The sequence below is a fragment of the Acanthopagrus latus genome, chromosome 17, assembly GCF_904848185.1.
Source record: "Acanthopagrus latus isolate v.2019 chromosome 17, fAcaLat1.1, whole genome shotgun sequence".
Taxonomy (NCBI): Eukaryota; Metazoa; Chordata; class Actinopteri; order Spariformes; family Sparidae; genus Acanthopagrus; species Acanthopagrus latus.
In genome coordinates this window covers 723,886-751,690 of record NC_051055.1, presented here as the reverse complement: position 1 = coordinate 751,690, position 27,805 = coordinate 723,886, and the positions used below count along the sequence as shown (strand labels likewise).

Here is a 27,805-nt window from a genome sequence, read left to right as displayed (position 1 = left end):
GCCCCCCACCCCCATCTTGGCTCTTCAGACTTTAGACCAGACTACAGGACTGTTTTGAGTGCACTGACTGGGATGTGTTCAAAGCAGCTACCGCTTCTCACTTCACAACTACCTCACCTAAAAAATGTCCCTTTCACTAATCTCCACTCAATATGTTTCCGTTTTTGATATTTATTATTCTTATTGTTATTGTGGTATTTTTTGATATACTTTCATATTTTAATTCTATGCTGAGCCCCTGAAATTAAATTTCGTTCTGAGTCTAAGTCAGTATGTTAATTCAAATCATTTGGTAACCATGGTAACCTGTATGCATGTGGCTGTGTGTGGGGATTTCTGCTGATCAATTAAGTGTATCTTACTCTGTGTAATTTGGCAGTTCATCCAAACATGTGTCTAAGGATGCACCTGTTCATCAGCAGCCACATTTTCAATATAGTACATGTGTTACAAGCATAAATACACATTTACAGTTCATTCACATGAGGTAACAGATGCTCCAAGGCTGTACTTGAATGTGACCTTATCATCAGTGGTCACTTTTAAACATAACTGTAGCGGATCTCAAAGCTCAGCTGTTGACTGCTGATCTGTATATTTTCCATATATAAACATGTGATTTACTATCAAATGTCATACTTTTTCAGCTGTCCAACAACAGAAAACAGATGTTTTAAAGGTAAAACGCCCCCAAATCACTGACATGCTGATTATCCTGATCGGGTATAGGCTTGATGGCATTGTATGTGAATGCAGTTTCAAATGTGCTTATCAAGTCTGATTTTCCGCTTATATAAAGCACTTTAGCTTACAGGTTAGTACAGTTAAAAAAAATAAATAAATAAAATATAGCCGCAAGCGGCAATCTGTGGGTTCTAGCCCATTTCGCCCCAAACCGGCCACCCTGATCCTCATCCCCCACAGTTGATGACATTGGCCGCCATGTTCCTCAAGGCTCTGTGCAACACATAACCATGATAAGCCCAAGATTTCTCCAAATTGTGTTTTCAGCTACATGCTAATGGAATTTATAGCGCCCCCTGTAGGTTGAGCTTAACATGCTTTGGTAGGCAGATTCTTAGTCCCGTTGTCAACCTACCCACCAGGTTTTGTGATGATAGGGCAAAGGGAGTGTGAGTTATGGCCAATAATTTCTAAGCCCTGCCCATTGTGAAAATACATTGGTCCATGTTTTTTGACCAATCTGGCTCATTTATAGTAGAAATTTGTCTTTTCATCCCTTGAAGCAATATAGCAGATTTGGAGTTGATAGAGTCAATCTTTCAAAAGTTCTATTCATTTTACTGTTTTTAATGTTATGCAAATTTTTCTTTCACGGTGCAAGAGGCTTTTTTGTAGAGGACCAATTTTTTTGTTCCAACAAATGGCCTTATTTCCACCGTGGTCAGGGTGGTCTTTGCCTCAGTCATTTCCCCACTAACTATCCAATAACAGATCTCTGAACTGTGTTAATGTATTTTGTAGAGGCCACAATGTGGACCAAAGAATTTCTGATAGTTTATATATGTATATATTTATATTTGCTTGTCTAGGTTGTCACAATATAAGCTAAGTTTCCAGGTAAACCAAATTTCAAGAAAATCTGGAAAAGAAAACAAAGGTTTATTCGCATTTCCTTAGGTCAAAATATCATGTATCGCCAATATAGAAACCTAATTTCACTCAGGTGGTTTAGGTCAAGCCTATCCAACTACATTTTTTTAGAAGAACCAGATTTGTGCTGGGGTTTTACATACCCTGTGTCTGACCAGTAAAACGCAGAATTTTGCATTCTCTAAAAAGACATTTTTTAAAAATATTTAGTTTTATAAGTTTTCACAATTGAAAAAAAAAAAAAAAAATATATATATATATATATATATATATATATATATATATATATATATTTATTTATATATTTTTTTATATTTTGTTCCCCTCTGCATCAAAAGCCTGGGTTATTACTTTTTTAATGAAATAAGAGTAACTGACAGGCATAACTTGTGATCGGGCTAATAAGCCTACTAACAAAATGATCAAAGGACTAGCATGAGGTTGCTAAAGGGCAACTAGTCAAATTGGTTGGGTTTAGGTTTTTCTAAGTCAAGGATTAGACAGCTTTGCCTAACTGGTCTATGTGGGATTTGAGCTTTTAACAGATCTAAGCCACAATCAAAGTTGTGTAGCCAGCCCCTGGTGATGCAAGCACCAGGCAATCAGGTTTGTAAGACTCATTTCCGCTACAAAATTGAGTAAAGGTATCTTAATTACACTTTTCCAGGATACTTTGTTGCTACTAATGACTTCACAATCAGGTGCATATTTTACATGGTGATTGCCAAGTGTCACTGATATGATATGCCATAATGATAAGGATGACAGACTTCTAAGTGTGGCTTTAGCTGCAGCAATAAGTCAATTAATTGATAATTGAAAGAAAATTAAACGATTGTAATAACTGATTTGTTGTAAGTAAGTAAATTCTTTGAGCATAATATGGTGTCATATTTGTGTCAAAAGTCGAGCGAGCGATAACACATCTTCACATCTTCATATCTCTCTGCACACATAATTATTTCGTGTCACATGTGCAGATTCAACTGTCGCACGCACTTGTTTGATCTTCACATGCGAGTTAAAATCAACAGCCACACGCACAACAACACTGTGCAGCTGCTTTGAGCAAGCGATGGGAACAGCAGTTCTTTTTACTGTACTGAATCTCTAGAAACCGTTCATTTAAATGATTTGTTCAAAAGATTCGTTCACCGAATCGTTCACTGCTCTCCAACTCCCTGAACTGATAAGCAGCCAAACGATCCGTCATTCAGTTAATAATTCAGCCCTGAGCTTCATGTTCACTTACTGAGGGACGGTGCGCAATCATTCGCGGAAGACGCAGTGCTGCTCTGAGTGGTATACATGCACTAAAAATATTACACAGTGAAAGTGTCCTCTATGCACAGTAAAATCACTTAACATGATGCCACACGGATGTTAGCATCACAGCGCTAATTTCAGCAGTACGGTTACTGAACGTGAACCATGAGAATCATGAGTGAGAGACACAGCGCCATTTTCAGTACAGTACGTGAACGAGAATCACCTCCTCAGCGTCAGTTCTCTGCCTGCAGTAGGTTCGCGAATCATGATCGAAAACGTGACGTCCTGGCATCCCTCGTTCGTGAACGACCTGCTGAGGACGTGAATCACGTTCGCGCTGTCACTGAATCAGCATGAACGTGAATCACGTTCGCGACGGCAGCTGCTGAGGATCATGTTCGTGAACGTGAGTGACTTTTACTGTGCAGTAAAATCACTTAAGACGATGCTACACAGATGTTAGCAACACGGTGCTAATTTTAGCAGTACAGTTACTGAATGTGAGTCATCTCCTCTGCCTTGGGTGAATGACACAGCACCATTTTCAGTACAGTACGTAAACGCGAATCACATCCTCAGTGACAGTTCTCTGCCTGCAGAATACCAAAGCTGACTAAATATGGCAATTCAAAATTAATAGTAGAAGTATAAGGCTGTGAACAGTGACATAGAATTTGTCTTCAAAATAAGAGCTTTACATTGCACCCCACTGGAGTGGGCGGCTTTTAATTTGAAAGTAGCGACCGTCCTTAGCTTGCCGACACAACAACAAGCTAACACAACCAAACAGCTACAGAGACCGAGGAGACGCTGCATCTCCTGGATCTCAGCGGCTGTCCAGTTGTTCATCTTAATGTCGATGGATGAAGTGATGGACTGACTGCTGTGATCTGCTGTTTCTTGGTTTTAAAACTCCTCGGTTGTGGGTCGCATATCAATGCAGGTCATTGACACCTCCGCCCACCTCACGCAGAGGCCGGCACATTTCTGCCTCGTTTTTAGATAGCAGGAGAGGCGGAAATAAGTGTACCCTCCGAAGCGGAAAATCGGCGGATCAAAACACACCCCCAAATTGCCGGCCTCTGTTTAAAACCGCGGACCGAGCCGCTAAAAGGACTGGCAAATTGGCGGCTTGGTGCTCTGTCTAAAAACGGCTCATGTCTGTCGTCACCTTGCTTTAACTAGCGACGCAGGTTGGAAGTGACGTACACTTCCGGACAAGTTCCTCAGTGCTAGCATAGACATATAAAGGGTAGACGCCGCAACGGCTGCCGGGCAGTGAGAATTGCGGCGGCCATCTTGGGGCGGTCATTCTACGAGTTGAATGAACGTAAGCTACTGAGAAGAACGAAAAAAAGAGAATAATAAATAAATTTGAGTTGAGAAGCAGGGAGAAAAGATGCTGCAGCATTGCGCAGCTTATTCCTGCTCTAATCGCCGGACTTTATTGAACAGGAGTCGGGGGATTACTTTTCACAAGTAAGATTTAACATTACTATTTGTTGTCTTTTGTAACGATTTTCCGCCATACGTATCAATTTTTACAAATCAGTTTTCTACCACCCCAGTTAGTTTAGAAACATCTTTTTAAGGTCGAAATGCTACGTTGCGTTACTTTAATAATACATACAGATCATCTGATTGTAGAATAGTTTTGCAAACATGCGTTTTTAACTTGTGTGAAACTCTGGTGAGTTTTGTAAATGTGTAAATATGGTTTGGGGTGGGGATGTGTTATGTTCTGTTAAATTGAGAATGTATCTTTACATTACGTTTTCATTACATGTTATTCTCTCTGCTTTGTTACACAAGTCTGAGCATGTAAAGGCATTCCACTTCCTTCCCGTCCCCATTTGTTATCCAGGTTTTGTTTTAGTCACTCATGATTCTCTCTCTCTCATTTCTCACTCATTGACCTGATATTAGTTATATTGATACTCTATATATGATTTATATATATTTTCATATTCTCTGATATATAAATCTATTTATCTATCTATCTATCTATCTATCTATCTCTCTCTCTCTCTCTCTATATATATATATATATATATATATGAATCATATTGATACTCTACATGATTTATATATTTTTAATTTTCTCTGATATATAAACGTATCTATAATATATATATGAACATATTGATACTCTACATGATTTATATATTTTTAATTTTCTCTGATATATAAACGTATCTATAATGTGTGTGTGTGTGTGTGTGTGTGTAAATATATATATATATATATATATATATATATATATAGAGAGAGAGAGAGAGAGAGAGAGAGAGAGCCTATATGATTTCTGTTGTGTTTATAGTGTTTGCAAAATACCTATCATACATAACATATATCATACATCAGAATATTCTATTACTGTTAATCCATTTATAATGAATAAAATATGCCGGCCCATGTGTCCTGTGTCATAGCTATAATGTATGACGTTTACAGCAAAAAAAAGCCCGCGTGAAAATCAGTTTCTATATCAGAGTTACGATTGATTAAATGCGCTGACACCTAATCGCGCCTGCTGAACAGATTACACTGAGTGGAACAGGTGACCGCCCCAAGATGGCTGCCCCAATTCTCATCAGCGCCAACAGGCAGCAGCGTTCGACGCGGCGTCTACCCTTCAATGGGCCAAATGTAATATGCTTGCGCATTGAATTGCCACTCAGAATCTCAGAATTATTTGCGTTAATTTGTAGTGTAATTAATTAATTAATCAATCTAATTAAAGCGTTAAACTGACAGCCCCACTTTTTTTTAACTTTCAGACATGAAGGAGGCAGACTAACAAGTGACTGATAATGATTTGCCAATTAATTGCACAATAAGTCTCACAACAGCATTATGATGATGATGATATCAGATAATGATAACTGTGTTCTAATAGGAAATCCATGGCGTAAAATAAATAAATTTGGATTTGAATTCATGTAAATGGAATTTTATCACCATTTGTTAACCATTCTTACTTACTTACTAACTGATGCATTATAATTTACACACTGTCTTGTTTTTTCCCCAATGCACTTAATACCACAATGAATTCCTTACAAACAGTATCTAAAGAAGTCACAGATCAGCACGTCAAGCTGTTTGGCTAAGGAGCAATTTAACCACCTACAAACATTTTAATAACAAAAACATATTGGAGATAATGATATTCAAACAATGCATTTGTACTTTTGCACACTTTCAAAAACCACACCAATTGGAACATTAAGATTTTTTTTAATTACAAACAGAGAACACAGAACAGGCAAAACAATGCAAAAACCAAGAGAGGTTAAGTTGCCAGAACCCTCTGCTGTCATTCATCACATCGAGGTACTGTTTCAGAAAAAGACTGGTTCCTCCCTCGCAGAGCTTCCCAATGCAGAGGGTGTGTTGGAGCAGGCTTCCATTATGCTGTGGAGTAAAAGAAAATATCATCAGGAGATTTATTAGGTTGAGGTTGCAGATTGAAGCAAAAAAAAAGAGAGAGGAAAAAACAAAACTTAAAAAGATGGCCATCTTAGAAGCATGAGCCAAACCAAGTAGGTGAAAAAGAACAGTGGCCTAGGTTCAACATCAAGCAACCCCAGAACAGCTGAGTGTTTCAGGATAAAACCAGCATCACTGCCCCTCCACCTACCTGTATCCTGCAAACGTCACTGTTCTACCAACTACCAGAAGGCTACAACCATTAACAAGAGACATGTAACATCCTTGTCATCATCACTCCTGAGCTATAAGATCTTTGGTCCTTACTCTTCAGTTCCCCTGATGTACAGCATGCAGCACCAATGCCGTATGATAACTTCAATTATTAATTGACTATGTATTCATTACAGTTACTAATATACATATCATACTAATATACAGACTCATCACCTATGTCATAAGGCTCACTTGTAAAATCTAAGATAATCCAGTTCAACTGCTCTGCCATACATTCTTACATTTACAAAACTTATGTAATATATAATATATATAATTATATAATATACATATTTCTATTTATAGCTGACATTGTCAAAAAGGTGATCATTCTGGTAGCTATTTATTACAGGAGTCATAGTGGATGCTGCTGTGCTGTGCTGCATTATATTCATCAGTGTTCCTGATATTTTGCCCTCTCCATTAAAATACTTGAAGGCAAAATATAAGCAACAATTGTTGAGATGATGCAGTCCAGCACAGCACCACCACCCACTCTGACCTCAACAAATAACATAAAGTAGATCAAACCCTTCTGATAATGTCAACAAAAACTCAACAAGATTAAAAAGCAGAATTTATGGCATAGCTGTTGTACTGCACTGCATGACGCTGCACAGGCGTATCAAATAATATGACTAATAGCAATGGTTACGTGTAGTATGATTCCTTTAATAATATTGCAAGGTAATAACCATTTAGTATTATTTATTATGCCTGACCCACCTTACTATGTTTCCAGTCTCACTGTGGTCCACTCAGTACTCCTGGCCTGCAGCATCACTGGTGCCTCACAGCAAAGTGCTCCTATTTTAGGTTCCCAATTATGCGCAAGATGATATCACCTGTTAGGGACATGTGTTTAGTATGACTGCTTGAAAAGCATCACATTCATTATGTTTTCAGTCTCCCTTTTGTCTACTCATCACTCCTGGCCTGTATCATGCAAGATAAAGTTGTGAAGTGGCATCACTGCACCTATATTCAAATATCAAATAAATACTGACAGCCCTAATATAGTAGGCTATGGTGTATGGGCTGCAATATTTCACAAAATAGCTGTCTTTCCAGCTAGCAATATATAAAAAGTCAGTGCAATGCATTCGTGACATTATGAGCTCGCAGTTCATAATAACTGTCCTCATATCATATGCTTCACCCATCCTTCCACAGCCTCAATGAAATTAGCATGTGTTGCTATCGTTATCCAGTGTGCTAGCCTAAACATTTAGATGTTAATATTCTCTGAATCTTCTAATCTAGAAGGGAAGAATCCGCCAACATACTTAATTACTCATGTCAATTTAATTCCGATGCACTACTGACATGAAATTGTCATTCTTTAAACATTTTACCTTAAACAAGTCTTGCTCCGGCTGAATGCTCCATAGGAATTACATTGAGCGGTGGTTAGCTTGTGCTAACTTCTGGGAACTTTTGAGGGGCTCCATGATCCACCATTGCTGTGAAAAAAACTGAACCATTGCAGTGAACGGAGGTGGCATCACTCTCTCTCTCAAGGCTCTCTACCCACGTTGGGGCTGGAAAATGACCAATCATAAGAGGGTCGGGGTCAGCATTGGTCTAACTGCCTGCCTCTGCTGTGGGTGAAGATCAAACAAGTGCTCGCGACAGTTGAATCTGTGTGCATGACATGAAATAATTTACGTGCGCAGAGAGATCTGTGCGTGTGAAGATGTGTTATCGCTCCCGCGACTTTGGACACAAATATAAAGCCATAGTGTAAAAAGTCAAATGTTAGCTGATTCCAGCTTCTAAATATTAGGATTTGTTGCTTTTTTGTCATTCATGACAGTAAATGAAGAGCCTTTGGACTTTGGATTGCTGGTTGGACTAAATAAGCTATTTGAACACTATTTTTCAGATTTCCTTTTTTATGGTTAATCATTAATGGTGAAAACAATTAGCAGATCAATCGATAATTAGACTAATCCTTAGTTGCAGCCTTATGCTCTGCATATGAAAGGTGTACTTACAGAACTAGGGCTAGAGTGACGACGCAGTTTTGGCGACTCCTTGCCAGCAGATGAGCTCTTGGCACTGATGCAGGCATTGTTCTCAGAGTGGACCCTCTTCACCTGGCTGGCGGGCTTCTCAAATGGGTCGAAACCACTCTGTGTGCGCTGCACTCTCACCTTCTTGTCCTCAGGGATGGTGTCCAGGGGCTTGATGACTGAGTCTGTTCCCTGGCAGCTGCGTGTGGACATCTTTGTGACACATATCTGTCAAAAAGGAAGAGATGACGAGAGAGAGAATATAAAAGTGAGCATTAAAGAAAAAAATTCATCTGCAATTACCAGAGTTCAGCCAAAAACTGACTGTGCCCCAGCCTTCAAGATCCTGCCGGTTTTTCATCTCTCTGTCAGCCTGAGTCTCTTCCCCCCTGTAGAGCCTTGCTGCTACCGCTCTGCTAGGATGAGAGCTTTTTTAGCATCACTCCATCCTTTGTCGGCTCTGCTGCACACACACACTGCTGAATGTTGCTGCTGCTGCTGCTGTTCCCATACTGCATTCACACACTTCCACCTTTTCTCTGACACACATCTACATATCCATACAATTGGGCAGACATGCTACTACGCTACTGTCTCCTACAAGTCCACCAGACACACACATATCCCTCCACACTCCAAATCTATTTTCCAACACAAAGCACCTTAACAGTTACTCCTCCACCATGGACTGTGTATATTGGACAAAAGATGCAGGTAGCATGACATGTTTTGCCACGGTGCCTTCAGATTAAATATTTAGGCCTGGGCTCCCCTGCAGGAAGAACTTCTAATTACTCTCATACACAAGGAGGAGTCATGTTGCAGGTCTTTGGCTTGTTCTTTAACTCAGGACAGGGCCAGGTTCCATTGGATAGAACAGATCCTTTCCCACTGCACAGGCTTCTTTCTCTGGAAACTTCGTATGAATGATTTATAGTCTGGTTGACCATTAGGTAATGATGATTATGTGCCTACCTATGATAATAATCCTAGTATAGTTAACTGGGGGTCTAATAGTACAAAAGAATATGATTTGTGAGAGTGTACGCTAACTGTTTACTTCAAAATGCATCATCAGCTGTGTCTATTATCTCAGGTGGAGCTGAGCGGACACTAGCTGGCTCAGTATGTAACTTTTACAACTGTGCAATTAAAATCATGGTAAAGGCTTGTGCATTTGTACCAAGGTATGTACTGAACATTGACTACTATTACACCCCTACAGGTGACTATTCTGCACTTCACAGAATGACCTAACCCACAACCCTTAGATCAAGACATTTTCAGTACTCCAACTGCAGTAAAAGAAGAACATGTCTAAGCAAATTAGCATGGCAAATGAGCCAAGAAATACATACAAAAAAGATGCAGGCCAAACAAAAAGAAATGAGGGGTATGGTAAAAAGGCAGGCGAGCTGTCATAAACTTGAGTGCCGCACATATCCACTATGTTCTCACTGACATCTGGAACACCACACTAAAACAAAAAATACAAATACCATCATTAAGGACCTATCACGCTACAAAGCATCAATAGTTGATGAGAGTGTCTGAGAAGAATGTATTCAACAAGGCTTGTGTTCCAACCACTCGACATCAGAGAATCATTTAAGTCATTGGGACATGACAGAAAGAGAAGAAGGTCTCTAATGTTCTTAAGAACTAGAAACAGATAGAGATTTACTTGCTGATGAAGAGTGACAAGTTTCTAAAAGTTTACATTAGCGCCACCTCGACCATCTACAACAGTAAAAGGCCAAATGCACATTAATGCATCGTTTTAAAGTAATCCAATAATACTGGCCAGGGCAGTTTTGCTTAGGTTTGCACATTTTTAGTGAACAATTTTTAATGCAGGACTTTTATTTTTAATAGAGTATTTCTGTACTATGATACTGCAATTTTTACTTGTGTAAAGGATCTGAATACTTCCTCCACCAGTGGACATTACATGATAGTCATGTGTGAGCTAATCTAACTCAGCTTAATGGTGTTCATGACATCTGCTTAGAGTGTGCTAGGTATCCTCAAAAGTGCAAAAGTATCCTTCATAGTCATGCTTATAGGTTCTAACTGTTCTGCTGTGGCTCAGGGGTTGAGCCAGCATCTTCTTATCGGAAGGACGGTGGTTCGATTCCCCTAGTCTGTATGTCAAAGTGTTCTTGGGCAAGATACTGAACCCCAAACTGCTCCTGATGTGCTGGTTGGCACCTTGCATGGCGAGCACTGCCATCAGTGTTTGTATGTATGAATTACTGTAAGATGCTTCAGACAAAAGTGTCTGATAAATGCTCTAAAATGTGTGTTGTTAACTGCTATACCACACCTCTAGTTTACTAGACCAGTGCTTTTTGAATGACAGGAGCAGTTTGTTTTGGTTGTGTGCTGTGAGGTCTGAACAGCCTCTGTGCTGAGCATTGTGTTTGGAATGTGATATGTCCTGTTAGCTACATTCTTTCTCCTCTAGCATGATAAAACACACCTGTGCTTGGTTACAGTTGCTGGTTTGCACGCTCACAGAGGGCATCTCCTCAACATGTACTGTACACTGCCATGATGAACTTCTACAAATCCCTAGATCTAGTCCATGGATTTTCTACATTCATGGCTCCCCAGATTTGTTAAACTCTGGCAATTAATCTGTATACAGAGCCTTACATTCACAATCTCTCTTAGAGATAGAGACACCTGTAAGCAAGGCATGCTAACTATCATGCTTTCATGATCCTGAACAGGACAAGCATGTTGGAATGGATGTAGAGAGATATGGCTGGTTGGCTGGCTGGCTAGCTGACTGGCATGATAGATGGACAGACAGACTGATGGATACATTTCCTGTGACTTTTTAAATTAATCCACAGAAAACTTTACATATTGATGTAACCAGTTTAAAATGTGAAGCCTTAAAAATCTGTTGCCTGTCAGTGGTTGCATTAGGCTCACAGGGACAGGACAGGGACAGGGACAGGGTTACAGTATTTCAGCAATTTAGATATTTAAAAAAATCATTAGATATTTTATGCTATGTAATACAGGTTTTTGGTTTATTCTTTTTTTCTTTCCTTTTGGAGCTAGCTTTGTGCACAGGGTGGGTATTGTATTGCTGAAATCATTGACAGTGTAAAGTTATGGACAATGTCATTATGTCTAATGGCCAGCAGGGTGTGACTCCACAGGTTTCAAAAAGAAGTCTGATGGTATGAACATTCATGAGAATATGACTTGATTTATCACTTGATTCATTACCTCAGTAAACTATTTCCTAATGAGTTTATGTTCTCAATAGCTAGTGTCAACTCTTCTTCAATACAGCATGATCGTGGTTCCATTTACAGTATAACACACAATAAAGCAGGGCATGCTTTATGGTGTGTCTACACTGAGATTGACAATATGTTGTGGCACATTCTCAAGTTCTTAGTCAGATCCAGGATAATAATAATAATAACAATACATGTAATTTGTATAGCTCCTTTTAGGGTACCCAAGGACACTAAGCAAAGTGGAACAAACAAAACAAAGAATAGATAGAGCACCTGTCAGTCAGCACGGAGGGAACAGCAGCACCATAGTCAGCACCGCAGGGAACTGCAACGTCTGTAAACACACTTGTGTCTGGAGGCCCTGTGCACATAATAGGGGCAACACAGGAGACCAAGACATAGTAGTAGATAGTGATGCAGCAAAGCGCTACTCTCCAAAAAAACATAATGCCAAACTACCAAATGGTTATCCACAAACCATTGGGCAACGTCACTGTATCAATCCAGCACCATTCGCTAACAGAAGCACCATAACAGAAACAACAGACTGGGCCTCCATGCCCCCATAAGTCTACTTACAGTCATACTCATTCACACTGATGCATACAACAGTGAGTTACAAAAATGTATAGGCAAATATTGTCGATTCATTATTGTGAAGCTATCACTGCCTGCAATCACTACATTACATCCAGAGATGAGATTATCTAGTTATGATCCTAGGTCAAGAACCTCACTTCTACAGCTGATCTAGAGAGTCCATACATATACAGAAAACAATCACACCGAGAAAGAGCTCAACCTCTTTAGTCTGACCTGGTTGCTTCCTGTGAACATAATAAAGTTGTGTCTTTTCTAAAAAACAACCTGTATTTAAACTGAACAAACAGCTATGGAGGGCACTTTGGGTTGACTCTTCACTATAAAGAGGAAACATCTATAACCACTGACCATTGACAGACTTATGTAAAAACATATCTTTAACAAGCAACATATGCAAAAACCTATGGCACAGTTTGCTGAAATTCACTGATATGATGTTTCAAAACGGTGTAAGACAGAGAAGGGACTAGGCAACTCTTTGCCTAAACATTATAGGTTCAAAATCAGAGTGCAAAAGTGTAACCAGGTTTACATGCATGAAAAAGATAGACAAACATAACTTTTGTAAATTTCATTTGATACTTCCTCCACAACCCACACAAATGCTTCAAAGTGTAACCCTGGCTCTAGTTGGATGGTTTAATTGTCCAATTACACTCCACAGTAGCTGGTTTGGGATGGCCCTTGATATGGTGATTGGGTAGGAGCCAAAATCCCACTTGGTTTTGTGGACTTTTGTGTAATTTGGATGTATTTCCTCATGACTTGACCCTGGTAATCTACGTTTTACTATAAATGAAAGATAAACATCTCACATCCCCAACCATTTCACTTTCACTTAAAGTCAAGTAAAGAATTATGGTGCAACAGATATTAGCCATTTATTTTCATTCTCCATTAATGTGTTGATTATTCTATTGATTAATCAATTATTTATTTGGTCTATGAAATCTCAGAAATGGTACAAAAATGTCAAACAGTGTCTGTCAAATATATTGTGCTGTCCACCACCTAAAGATGTTTAGTTTTCTGTACTGGATAAGAAAAGAAACCAGATACTACCCACAAGCTAGAATCAACTTTCCTGCTGAGCAATGTAGCAATATAATTTCAAAAATGGTTCCAGTAGTTGTTGTGTGTATAGAGCATGTGTAAATATGCTCAAAGAAATCATAGTATGATTATTCTTAAAGCTGTAATAATTTTCTTAAGTGTAAAGTGTAAACCTTCACATGCAAGTGCAGAGATGACAGTAAAGTTGAGTGTGCTCATTAGTTTATGGCAGCATGTGGATTGGCTGCTGCATCTGGCTCTCCTCTGTTGCCAGGACTAGAACGCCTCCCAAGACAGGAAAACCCCGCCATGGATGTAATTATACCATATCAATTCTGGTTGAAGGACAGCCTCTTCAATCACTAATACCTCCACCACCACTCTGATATGCTAACACTTACATGTACACACATAAACAAACAGCAATAAACAGCATTGTTGTCATATCTATAATTCATTCTGTGCAGCTGCGGAGACCCCATCGCCCCTCATGGAGTAGTGGAAAAGGTAGGCAGTAACACAGTTGGCAGGGCCAGACTAATGCAACTATCTCTATAAGAGTAGTAACTGATGACATTGGTTTGAAGTATGAAAAAGACCACAGAGGCCATAAAAGACTAATCAGCCATAAAGCCAACTTATGTGCTCTGACTACTCACATCTATCAGCCATGTTAACTTGGCCACATTCGGGGCCTACCTACACAGTGGTGTGAATGCATTTCCATTTTACTGAGACAAAGCAGAGCTATCAGCTTGCCTGGGCTCATCATTCTGGGCTCAAGACAATACTGAGACAATACACCAGAGGAGTGACTGGAAAAAACACCTCATCCTCCTCCTGTCCACACTGTCTGGACATAAAAACCTTTGTTTCTGTTTTCTTGAATGAGAGATATGCGTGTCTGCATGCACTAAATAGATGTAATAGATGGATGAACAGAGAGGAATGATGAAGTGACACAAAGTGATGCCAGTTTACCCAGAGTATATCTGATTGAAGGGGAAGCTGACATGGCAGCATGGTGGTCAGCTCTGGCTCCTTATGTTAAGGGGTCAAAAGACAGACAGACAAATGACACCAGGGTACTTGTAGTACTTGTTTTGTTTTTTCTGCTCTCAAGTGCAAAAATAGTTTATAAAGCAATTTATTATTATTATTATTGTTATTATTATTATTGTTATTATTATTTACATGAGGTGCAGTAGTGCATCAGACAAATACAAAAACCGTGATATACGACAGCATACAGAAGGGCAACAGATGTGATCAGTTCAGTCTCTGAGTGTTGAGGAGTCATATGGCCTGGGGGAAGAAGCTGTTTTCTAATCTGGTAGTGACAGACCGTATACTACCGTACATTCTCCCAGACGAAAGGGGGGAGAACAGTCTATGTGAGGGGTGGGTGGGGTCTTTCACAATGCTGGTTGCCTTACGGATGCAGCGTGTGGTGTAAATATCTGAAATGGAGGGGGGAGTGACTCTGATGATCTTTTCAGCCATCCTCACCACTCACTGCAGGCTCTTGTGGTCCAGTCTAATGCAGTTTCCGAACCAGGCAGTGATGCAGCTACCCAGGAGGCTCTCAATAGTCCCTCTGTAGAAAGTGGTGAGAATGGGGTGTGGGGGTGGGCTTTCCTCAGTCGTCTCAGGAAGTGGAGGCGCTGCTGGGCTTTCCTCACAGTGGAGCCGGTGTTTAGGGACCAGGTTAAGTTCTCCGCCAGGTGGACACCAAGGAACTGTGTTCTTCACGATCTCTGCTGGATGGATGTTCAGTGGCTCGTGGTCCCTCTGTGCTCTCTGGAAGTCAACAACAATCTCTTTGGTTTTGTCTATATTTAGGGATAGGTTGTTGACTTTGCACCAGGCTATCAGTTGTTCCACCTCCTCTCTGTATGATGACTTATCATTTTTGTCAATGAGACCCACCACAGTCGTATCGTCGGTGAACTTGATGATGTGGTTCAAGTCGTGTAGTGCTGTGCAGTCATGGGTCAGGAGTGTGAACAGCAAAGGACTGCACACACAGCCTTGAGGTACCCCTGTGCTCAGTGTGGTGGTGCTGGAGGTGTTATTTCTGATCCGGACTGTCTGAGGTCTCCCCATCAGAAAGTGCAGGATCCAGTTGCAGAGGGATGTGTTCAGGCCCAGCAAGCTCAGCTTCCTAGTCAGGTGCATTGGGATGATTGTGTTGAATGCTGAACTGAAGTCTATGAACAGCATTCTGACATAAGTGTCCTTTTTATCCAGATGGGTGAGAGCTAGATGGAGGGTAGTGGTGATGGCGTCATCGATGGAACAGTTGGTTCGATACGCTAACTGCAGGGGGTCTAGGGTGGGAGGCAGAAGGTTCTTTATGTGGATCAGGATCAGTCTCTCAAAGCACTTCATGATGGTAGAGGTGAGTGCGATAGGGTGGTGGTCGTTGAGGCAGAACACAGGTGACTTTTTGAGCACAGGGATAATGGTGGTGGTTTTGAAACTTGACGGGACAGTGGTACTGCTCAGGGAGTTGACTCTGCACAGTCTTTCTCACCTCAGCCGTGGTCAGATGTAGCTCTTGTTCGCTGGAAGGTGGGGTGTTTTTCCTAGCCACCACATTGTTTTCTGCTTCAAACCAGGCGCAGAACACATTCAGCGCATCAGGCAAGGAGGCATCACTGTCACAGGCCGGTGTTGTTGTCCTGTAGTTGGTGATGGCTTGGATGCCCTGCCACCGCTGCCGTGTGTCTCTGCTGTCGCTGAAGTGGCCCTGGATTTTCTGGGCATGCGCTCGTTAAGCATCCCTGATAGCCTGGGCCAGTTCTGACCTCGGTGCGCTCAGAGTCTCCTGATCTCCTGCTCTGAAGGCTATGTCTCTGGCTCTCAGCGGTGCACATACCTCCGCAGTCATCCATGGCTTTTGGTTTGAGCGTGTGGTGATGGTCTTGATGACAGTGATGTCATCAATGCACTTGCTGATGAAGCCAGTAACTAATGCTGTGTACTCCTCCAGGTCAGTGGAGCCATTGGTAGTTGCTGCCTCCCTAAGCATTTGCCAGTCAGTGCACTCAAAACAGTCCTGGAGGGCAGAAATGGCTCCTTCCGGCCAGGTCTTCACCTGTCTGTTAGCTGGTCATGAGCGTCTGACAAGCGGTCTGTATGTCGGAGATGTGGTCTGAGTATCCAAGGTGGGGGCAGGGCTCAGCACTGTATGCACCGGGTATGGTGGTGTAAACAAGGTCCAGCATGTTCGCCCCTCTCCTTGCAAATTCTACATGTTGATGGAATTTTAAAGCACAGCTTTGAGATTTGCATGGTTGAAATCCCCGGCAACAATAGTCAGTCCTTCTGGGTGTTTGTTTTCAAGACCACTGGTGGCCCTGTACAATGTGGCTAGTGATTCCTTAGCATTAGCACTGGGAGAAATATAAACAGCTACAATGTGCAGAGAGGAGAGCTCTCTCAGTAAATAAAGGGTCCACCAGCATTCCACCAGCGATGAACAGGACTTGGAGACCAGGACTGAGTTATTGTACCAGTCCGTGTTGGTGTAAGCACACAGTCCTCCACCTCGGGTTTCGCCGCACAGTCTCTGTCAGCTCAATGCAGATCTAGTCAGTCTAGCTGAGTGGCCACGTCCTGGACTCGGTCATTGAGCCATGTTTCTGTAAAAACATGCATAGCAGTCCCTGGTGTCCCGTTGAGTGGTCTGTTGGAGCCTGATGTAGTCCAGTTTATTTGCAAGTGAGCCTGGCACGGACACCGGCTCTCATGCCTCTCTTCAGTCTTCTCTTGCACTGCTTTCAGCGTCTCGTCCAAAGTCCAGGATGCAACGACGGTGCCCCTTTTTGGTAAAACATTTTGCAAGTGGGGAGGTGAGCCCTGGGATTAATGTGGCTGAAAGATAAGGTAATAGCTGCCTGTTCAGGTTTGTACAGCAGCTATTAACCAGATTACAGTTTGGGTACCTAATTTTCCCATAGTAAGAGGGGAGGAGAGTGATGTTGAATTAAGTCTGACATTCACTCACCATAAACACTGAATCTATGCCTCCTTAGCTGCTGTAGTGGTCCTTAACTTGGCACTTGACAAGTTCTTTACTTAAATCATCATCAAGTAAAAGTTGGTTGATCAGTGTAATATCTATACAATAATGACAATGTAACCCCTCTTTGCCTGAAGAGGTTACAAGTGCTAATGTTAGGTTTCAGTTTCAGTTAACAGTTTGGACTAATTATCAGGATTCTAGGGAAAACGCTCATGGAGCCCAGGATGAAACATCAACATTGACCACACTCACACAAAGTTTAGCTTTCAAAAAATATATTGTCAGTCATCAACAAGAACAGTATGACAACAATATTAATAAGTGACTATGAAAAATAATAAAATGCGTGCAAAATAAAAATAAAAATGGTGTCCTTTGTTGTGGTTAGTCTGTATTTTTTTTTTTCTTTTATTATGAGCTCACTGTTTTCATTTCATTGGGGCCCTTTGATCTTTGTGAGTCTCCCTTGGCCTACCACACCACAGGTAAAGGAGGTAAGTTCAGTTGTCCTTTATTCCTCTGCTCTGGCTCGCCAGCTGATTCTCTGGATTCATCTCACCAGCAGGTGTCTGGAAAGCCGCCTGGTGGCTAGTCAGTGTTGGTATCTTCCTCCTCTCTCTAGCGTCAACTACTGGTGTCGCTGATGTCCTCTCTCTCAACATCAAGTGTCATCGAATCTCAGCCTCTCACAAAAACCTAACCTATAGAACAGGCCACATTCACTCATTTCAGTTAAATCCAATTACTACAGGCCATACATTCTTATTTATTTTAACTAATAACATATATATGACCGGGCTGCACAGTGGCCCAGTGGCTAGCACTGCTGCCTCACAGCTAGAAGATCGCCGGTTCGCGTCCCGGCCTGGGATCTTTCTGTGTGGAGTTTGTATGTTCTCCCTGTGCAAGCGTGGGTTTTCACCGGGTACTCCGGCTTCCTCCCACAGTCCAAAAACATACTGAGGTTAATTGATCATTCTAAATTGTCCGTAGGTGTGAATGAGAGTGTGTGAGAGTGTTCGTCTCTATGTGTGGCCCTGCGATGGACTGGCGACCTGTCCCCTGCCTTCGCCCTAAGTCAGCTGGGATAGGCTCCAGCCCCCCCGCGACCCTGCAGAGGATTAAGCGGCGTACATAGAATATGTACAGATGATGGATGGATGGATATATATATGACCTATGTATAAATTTAAATAAACTTACAAAAAAAAATATTTTCACTTTTTCTTATAGGTCTCACTTAACCGGTGTAAATCAAAATGAAAATTCTCAAATAACTCACACACACACGATAGCTTAGCATTTTGTCTGAATTACCCCACAATGTTAGTAGTTAGCTCATTCATTCGTTCTGTTAGCAGGGTTCAATACAAATTCATATTGGCTTTTACCGCAGCGGCTAACACATGAGGTACTAAATCAGCAGTTAGCGGCTAATTTTAGAGCCGCGGCTATCACTACTTTTACTCGACTCTTTTCCTCGAAATGCACCGTAAACTCACCGCCGAGCGGGTAACATCAACCGAGGACTCTAGAGTCAGCTCGCAGTGAATTCTGACTATTTCACTCCGTTTTAATCACGTCTGGGTGTTTTTTTTTTTTCAGGCAGAGCGTTCCTCACACAACTAGATGGTGTGGTCTCTTCTTCCGTTCTATCTCCCAGAGTGCTGTGCGCAGCTGCAACGTAGTTGGCCTGTGATGTCATAACGCAATGCTCTCTCTGCAGTTAACCCTATAAATGCCAGCGATCCCTCTCACACACTCGTTCAGACTAAATAACAGACTCTTACTCCTTTTTATTTTAAATGTTGAAATAAAATGAAAACTACTACTACTAATTATTAACTGGGGACACTAGGGGGAAGGAGGGGGCTTGTCTCTTTTTCACTCTAAAGAAGAAGGTTCTTTTCTTTTTAAAAGCCTTATTATAATGTTGTTGTTTTTTTCTAGCTCTTACTGGATAGGACAGCTGTAGCCTATCAAGAAAGTGGGGGAGACAGAGATGGAAAGACATACAAAAATCATGCAATTTGCTTTAATTTCAAAACAACTTGTCAATAAGTACTTTTCAATTAACACAGACGCCAAACATGAAGTTAAAAGATTAAAATTAATAAATAAATAAATTCCACCAACATTATTCTACTATTCTAAACAAAGATGTGCAATGACTGTAGACTGAACTGGACATAGTAAACACAGAACAAATTAGTGAAGTATATACCCTTGTAAGTAATAATGTGCAAATTTCTTAGGAAAAGAAAATATACATAAGTACAAATAATTGCACAACAGGATTTACTCAATCAAGGAACTTTAAATAAGTGGGGGCACATATGTCTCTCCAGTGTCACTTGCCGATGGCCTCTCAGTGACAGGACTCACTACTCTTTCAGAAGCGGTAGCTGTGTGTGTAGTTGTATCTGTGCCTGAACTGGTAGTTGATGGTTGTTGGTCAGGGCTGGGAGCTGTTGCAAAATCTGCAGACCAGCTGGTTGATGGTTGATGTGGGCTCGATCTGCTGGTTGATGGCTGCTCTAGATCTTCCTCCTGGCCTTGAGCTCCTCCTTTGACAAATTTAAGCATTGACCCTGCATTCAGAAATACAAGAAAAAATATTCAGGGATTGTGTTGAAAAAGTTTTAAACCACAGTACAAAACATTTTGCATTAGGTTTATGTAGGCCTACATGTAAATCACTGGCATTTTTAAAAATTCAAAACTCAAATTTACATTTATGAAGATTTCATAAGGAACAATAATTTTGCACATAATTAATAACTCTATATGAATATGAAGGAGAAATCTATAACTTTAAGATTGATTCTTCTCATATTACAGTTTCACCAACAGATGTCGCCCTTGGCCTATGAACCTGTAAGTTTTCCCTATTTACAGGAGTATCTGAAGATGGACTTTTCATTTCAGAACTCTCCAATTTACCGGGTTTTCGAAAGTCACCGAAATGCAGTATCATGCAAAGTAAACTTGGCGAATAGGGTAGCGATACTTGACTGCACCTCTGACTGTAGCAAGCCCAGGTTAATCAGAAAAAGCATCGCTACCTTGCTAGCGATTTGAGGACGGATTGCTAGTCGTATGATCTACCGAATGCTAACGTTAACGGAACAGTCGACTGGCCATGATGAATTGCTTTCAATAATCCATATTCATTCCCACAACGTAAACTAGCTAGCAAGCATCAATAATTTCCAACATCAATCATTTGCAACACTTAACACAGTCTGATCATGGCTAGTAGGAGCTATCGTTACAAAGTTTGTTGACGGTAGCAATATTAGCTGGCATGAGCACAGACATTCTTGCAAAGGCTACAAAATGAACATCTTTTGTTTAAAACATTGTCTTACCTGCAAGCGCCGCATTAGCATCATCTCGCTTTCGCTTCTTCTTTCTTTTCTCCGCTCCCGACTCCTGATGCCTTTTCGAGGCCATGTTAAAACAGCTGTCAAACTTAACTGAGGTTGAGGCATAATCGAACAGACCACTGGGACGTGGGGGAGGGGGGGCACCAAGAGGAGACAGGGGAGAGGGCAGCAAGATTCACCGTTTTCTCCAGCAAATTGTCATAGATGTTGCTTTTGTACTGCTTTATACATGTTAACATGCTTCATTTAATATTTATTTATAGTTACTAGTACCTAGACAATCATGGTGATTTTTCACAAGCCTGATTTTTTGGTGCCCCCCCAGGCACTTGGTGCCCTACGCGCTGTGCGTAATGTGCGTGTGCGGAGCTACGGCGCTGTACACAACATTAGCAAAAATGAGCTGAATACATTTAATGATCAGCACTGTATGTTGTAAGTTTTAGTTAATTTTAGTTTGGAGAATATCTTTTAGTGTAATCTATAAAAAATATGAAGTTGACATCACTCAGTGTTAAATTTTGGGTGGTAATGCACCATGTTGTGTGTCTTTCTGTTGGTGAGTTGGAGGCTGTGTTTCAATTTTCTGTCATGATTCGGAAAACATCAAATAGTACTGACCTGTAAAATCCATCTTAAAGCTTAGCTCAAATTGATTTATTTAATGAAAGAATGCAAGATTAATTATTCTATATGTCCTTAGCAATGGCCAACGCTGGGTAAAAAAAAAAAAAAAAAAAAAAAAGATACATTTTCTCAAACAAGTTAAAGATAAAACATCAGTTGTTAAGAAGTTAAAATTTGCATTTAATATTTTTGAGATAAATAAAATATTAAAATGTTTAAATAATTTCCGTTTAAAAATGTGTGACTTTAAAATATAATTTCATGGGTTCTAAATGTTTTAAAAGAAGTAAAAAAGTAATTCTTATTATGTGTGAGAGTTCATGACCTTTAAGAGTTTTACACTTCCGGGTAGACCGGAGCGTGAGGAAGAAGAAGCCGAAAATTAATGGCGTCAAGCAGCTAACAGAGGACTGTGTGTGTCGTCAGTGTCGTGTTTTATCACTAACAGACTGTGAGCTGCGAGTGTGTGAGTTGGACTCTCCATCGCAGTCGAAGTGTTTGCGTTTTATTGGACACGAAGCAAGTTCAGCTAAGCTAGCTAGCAGGAGCTAGGATAGTGGCATGGTCATTGACGAGAGGAGATCTGTGCTAACGGGAGGAGCTTCGCCGACAGACGGCGCTTTGCTGCCGCAGAGGGATGCAGAGGTTTATCGCTGCAAGCATTTTGTTTCACAGACTAATCTCGCCTCATAACGAGGCCGTCACCTCCTATTTGCTCTGAGCTATGTCTGCAAGTCCAGATTTACGTGATGCTGATAATGATGCAATTATGTGTAAGTAACTTTTGCTGTTTTCTCCTTGTTTAACTTTTATTTGTTTTTTTTTAAAAAATGTATTTATATTTATTCATACCGTCATCATTTAATTGTTTTTCAGCTGCCTGTAAGACATTACGAGACAGTACGCAGGAGCTTCAGGTACAAACAACCAGATCTTGCATCGCAGGCGGAAGCTGTGAGGAGTTCGGCTCGGAGATGATCGAGAAGAAAGAGGGTAAGATTTATTAGATTAGATCTCTTTTTGGGTAATGTGACTATTTTTCAGGTGCATTAGAAGTGCGCCACCATGGACCTGATGTCTGATCACGATGACGGTGGGTTGACTGAATGGATTGTGCAACCTCCGTCCTTTTGCAGCCAGGAGCTCACCGAGCACTGTGCCACGCTGCAGTTGAGATTAGAGGCGATTCCGGAGTACAGGGCCGCGCACCACAGAAAAATGGACCGAATTCAGACAGAACGCCGCCAGTTACCTACAGCTCCGAGGAGGCAGACAGACACTTCACAGTGCTGTAGGATTTTGGGCTTCTCATGAGCATTTGTTGTGTGGGCAGATCTCCTTCGCATTGTGTGTTTGCGTTTGTGCTAATAAAGCTCTTTCTTTGAATAAACAGCACGTTCCTGGCAAAAGTTGTTTTCCTCAATAAATTCATTCATATCCTTGATGATATATCATACATCTTAATTAGTTAGTTAGTTAGTTATTGGGGTGATTTGTTTTCTTTTTTAAAAGCAGTCGTTTCACCCAGTGCTGAGTGGGGAAATTCAAGCCAGCCCACACATCCTCCAGGCATGGTTTCACTGCCATTCATATGCTAACTGAAGTCATTATCACCTCTGCAAGCTCCACGTTTCGGTCAATATGTGGCACAGATGACCGCGACATTCACAGGCTGTTAATTGTTGTTAACTGCGAAAATCGGGGAGATTTCCGGGCATTTAAGGGGACAAAAATCCCACTTTTCATGCAGTGATAAATGTTCTGAGCTATGGCATAATTGATTATTCCTGATAGAGAAATGTGTTAATGTTACCCAACAAAAAACATGGGTGTGGCAGAAAAGATTCAATATGTAAGTATAACAAAAATGTGTGAAGTTAATTTTTATAGCACATTTAGCATGACAAATATAGATATTTTGACAGATTTTTTTTGTATGTATAGCACACTGGTTTAATAATAACAATGACAGACGTTTTGTAAAAGAAAATAAATAAGTTTAAACAACAGAATATGTAGTTCAAATATACAATTACAAATGTGTCACCATATTTCAAAATATTTCCGTTAATTGCACTAAAAAAATACTGGTTGGAAAATGAATAACTTTATGTTGATTTGACTATAAGTCTTTAATATGTATTAGTTAACTGTACACAAAATAATTTATTTTAGCCACATTGTGTTTGTGTTGAAAAACCATTGATATATACATTTAGCAATTCATTAATTTTGTGTTGTGTATACTAGATATTGCCATTTAATATGACAAACGTCTTTGTTATCATAACACAAATTATTTTAACAATTGATTAAAGATATTATGTTAAACTGGTTTACTCATAACTTTCATGTTACAGTGCTAAAAAGTTTAGTGTGCAAGCTGTTTCCACTAAATCTTTGAGTAGAGTGAGCTAATTGGGATTTAGCTGAATAATGAAAAATGTTGTTAATTTGACTTAAATTACAATACATAACTTGTTTATACATAAAATGACTACGTTATGACACACTATTTTGTCTACGCTTAATAAACATAAATAAATGTGTCATATAACATATTTCCTGTAAATATGACATAGAATTAAATGCTCACGAAACATAAATTATTTTGCTGAGTGATTAAAAAGTTCTGTTTGACTGACATACATTTCCAGTCAGACAAGGGTCATGTGACATTGTTATTTTGTGTCTGTGTACTCAAAACTTTCATGTTACTGCACTGTACTAAACTAAAAGTTTTGAGTGCAAGCTGTTTCCAATAAAGAGTGAGCGAATTGGGATTTACAAGGGGAAAGAAAGTCAGGGTGTGAACTTCTTTCTCAAGCTCTCTTTTTTCATCCCTCATACATGTACTCTCTCGTCACTTTTCACGTTGAACGCATTGAATCTCTTTGAGGAGGGACAGTCTGATTGTATGCAATCTTATGTTAACATTTAAATGTTGATGCCAGTCTTTCCATCCAGCCAAAATCACCATAAAAATGTTGACATTGTTCTTTTCTGCAAACCACAATTATGTCGAAACTTTAGATGTCTTTATGTGCCAACTTTATGTTTGTTTAGGTTAAATTTTCAATGTTGTGTTTTGACAATGCTGTGTTTAAGCCCTCATTAGGAACAAAAAACACTTTTTTAGGATTAGGAAAAGATCTTTTTTTGGCTTAAAATATATACAGTTTTGTTGTCATAAACATGCCTGGGAATGTTATGTCTATTAAAAATTAACAGTGGTTTTAGACTCACAAATGTTGAAATGCAGATTTGAACAGTGGCCAGTGGCTTCACAGCCTTCTTACCTGTAACCCTACCACCAAACCCTCAGATTACATGCAATCTGAACGTCATATGTGTTGTAGAAATGTAAATATACGTACAAGTACACATGGAATTCAATTTAATCTGTGATTTGAAGAAACATTAAACTGCAAGCATCTTAATCTGACAACTGGGGCTGTTCCATACTACCTTTGGCTGTTACCTTTGGTGGTCCTGAAGTGCAAAACACAATGGCAAATCAGAAAACACAACAACAAAACCGAAAACACAACAACAAATCAGAAAACACACTGCAAACCAGAAAAAAACAACTGCAAATCAGAACAAAAAAAAATGCAAATGAAAAAACAACTGCAAATCAGAACAAAAAAAAATGCAAATGAAAAAACAACTGCAAATCAGAAAACAGTCGCTAATCTGAAAATACAGCCGCAAGTCAGAAACCACAACAACAAATCAGAAAACACAACCACATATCTGGAAATACAACAACAAATCAGAAAACACAACCGCAAATCAGAAAACACAACCGCAAATCACAACATATTAACCAAAACGGAGAAGGTAGGTGCATTTAAAATATGCAACTAAAGCAAATTTTGCCTTCAAAAAAACACAACTTGCAAACAAGTGTATAAGCTCTCCCAATCAACCATTACACAGTGGACAACAAAATACAAAATACAGCACTCAGTGCCAATCAGTGCACCATTGTAGCCTGTTACTGTATGAACCTTCATGCCATTTGTTGTCAAATTTGCCTTCTTGCAAAGAATTGGATCCAGAATCAGAGATGCTTTGATGCAAATTGTATTAATTCCATTGATTCTTTTTTCAAACTGTGGCTGAAAACTCAAATACTGTAAATAATATACAAAATACATGTAAACCAAAATAAAATCTATTAGAGTATAAGAAATTAAGAAACCTAGTAGTCTGAAAGTTCACAAAACATTTCTGCAGCTTCACAGCAAGCATTTTCCTGAACAACTGACATAGCGGGGGACCTGTTTTAAAACGTTTAAAAGACAATAAAGGTAAAATCTACTACAGTAAAGTATAAAAATCTATTACTGCAGATTATGTGAAATGGCCACTATTGATACTCAGCCTCTTCTGTCTTGACGATGGTGCCACATGGCCTTATCCACATCACATTCAACATCCTCTGCCACATGGCCTTATCCACATCACATTCAACATCCTCTGCACGAGGAAAAAAATCTTCTTGCGTGCCTTATCCAACCTTGACATTCCTCTGCACCTATTTCTCACTCTCATCTGCCTCAGACCTCTTCCATCCATGTTGACAAAGAACAACACAGACGCTGCAACTTTCAAGGCCTGCAGACTGATTGCTCATTGAATATTTTTTGTGAAGGAGTGTCAAACAGGTGCCTCAGTGATTTCATACCGATGTAGGTAGTTTGTAATATTTAGGAACAGATGGAGTTTGGACTGCTTGAATGACATCTGTGTGTCAATCAAAATGTGTCAATCCAATGAGAAAGGGTTAACACATTTGCAAGAGGTGTCTTGTGCTCTGCTGAGACAGTGATGATAAAAACCAAGTGGATCCCAGTTTCTTTAAACAGGTCAAAGCAGTCAAGAAAAACTGTAAGGAATATTTTGATGTAGGACACGGATATGATGTTTGATGTTTTATCATGTTTTACCTATTTCGGCCATAAGAGGTCATGTTGATCGCACATCATTTTGCGCAATTTGCTGCTTTCATTGTCTCTCTTGTCTCTAACTTACCGGCATCCAGATGCGCTTCTTTGTGAATTTACTTGTAAGTTAATTATTATATCATTGTATTTTTTCCCCTGTTTGGCACCATGGGCAAACAAAAACAGGCGTTTCCCCCACCGTGAAACACCAAGTGGGGCTGTTCAACACAAAGGTGTTGAAGTGATGCGACTCTGAGTTTGACTGACCAACTGTGCAAGGAGAGCGGAGGTCATCTGCGGAGACTGTGACCAGTGATCGGAACAGCTCTTTTTTTGTTTTAGATCAGCTCCTTTCCAGCTTTTTGGATTATTATAATTTTTTATTTATATTATTAAGTGTTAAGATAAAATATTTCATAATCAAATAAGTAACTTTTGATTTTAAGAATGTTCTCTATTAAATCTCTGTAAATAAATGCAATAATTATAGTTTACTATGTGCGACAATATGAATATTGATTAATGTATGATTAAACTTGTTAAAATGGACATTTTGGTAATATTTGGATTTTTTTTTATTGTCTTTTGTTTTTGTTTTTTTTTAATATGACACAATGAATGCATTCATCACTCAATTGGGTATGTAACCGCTAACAAAGTTAGAGACAAGAGAGACAATGAAAGAGGCAAATTGCACAAAATAATGTGCAATCAATATGACTGATTGCACAATTTGCCGTTGTGTTTTCCGATTTGTGGTTGTGTTTTCTGTTGTGTTGTTGTGTTTTCTGATTTGCATTGTGTTTTCTGTTTTGTTGTGTTTTCTGATTTGTTGCTGTGTTTTATGCTGTGCAGTTGTGTTTTCTGATTTGCTGTTGTGTTTTCTGATTTGCTGTTGTGTTTTCTGATTTGCCATTGTGTTTTGCACTTCAGGGCCACCGTAGTTAACATTAGGAACAGCTGTAAACATGGCCAGGCAACTGGAACATGATTTATTGTTCTGCTCATTTTAACATGTTTTAGGACTTATTTTGTTATGAAATATATTTTCCATTTTGGCACAGACGAACTCAGTTTCCCATATCCTTGAGTTCTGTTAGCCTCCTTTCAAAGCCAACGTGACTTTTCTTTAATTATTTATTGTGCCTGTCATGTATATATTTTTGGGATTTGTATGTCGTTATTTTGCTTCAATTGAATCCTGTGAAGAACAGGATTCAATTGAAGCAAAATGAAATAAAATGTTACCTAATTACTTTTCACAGGAGCTTACTTGTATTCA

General features: G+C 39.8%; 1 protein-coding gene across 7 annotated transcripts in view; it reads right to left on the bottom strand.

Moving 5' to 3' along the window:
* The window catches only part of cdk14 (cyclin-dependent kinase 14), a 281,729-nt gene that overhangs the window by 190,551 nt on the left and 63,373 nt on the right, over window positions 1–27,805 (bottom strand). For 6 of the 7 annotated variants that reach the window (XM_037072890.1, XM_037072885.1, XM_037072884.1 and 3 more), the window contains one exon: window positions 8,589–8,834. In XM_037072890.1, coding sequence (XP_036928785.1) covers window positions 8,589–8,834 — 246 coding nt within the window. Of the gene's footprint in view, window positions 1–3,106; window positions 3,208–8,588; window positions 8,835–27,805 lie in introns of those variants that run through there. The other variant, XM_037072891.1, reaches the window with a different exon arrangement.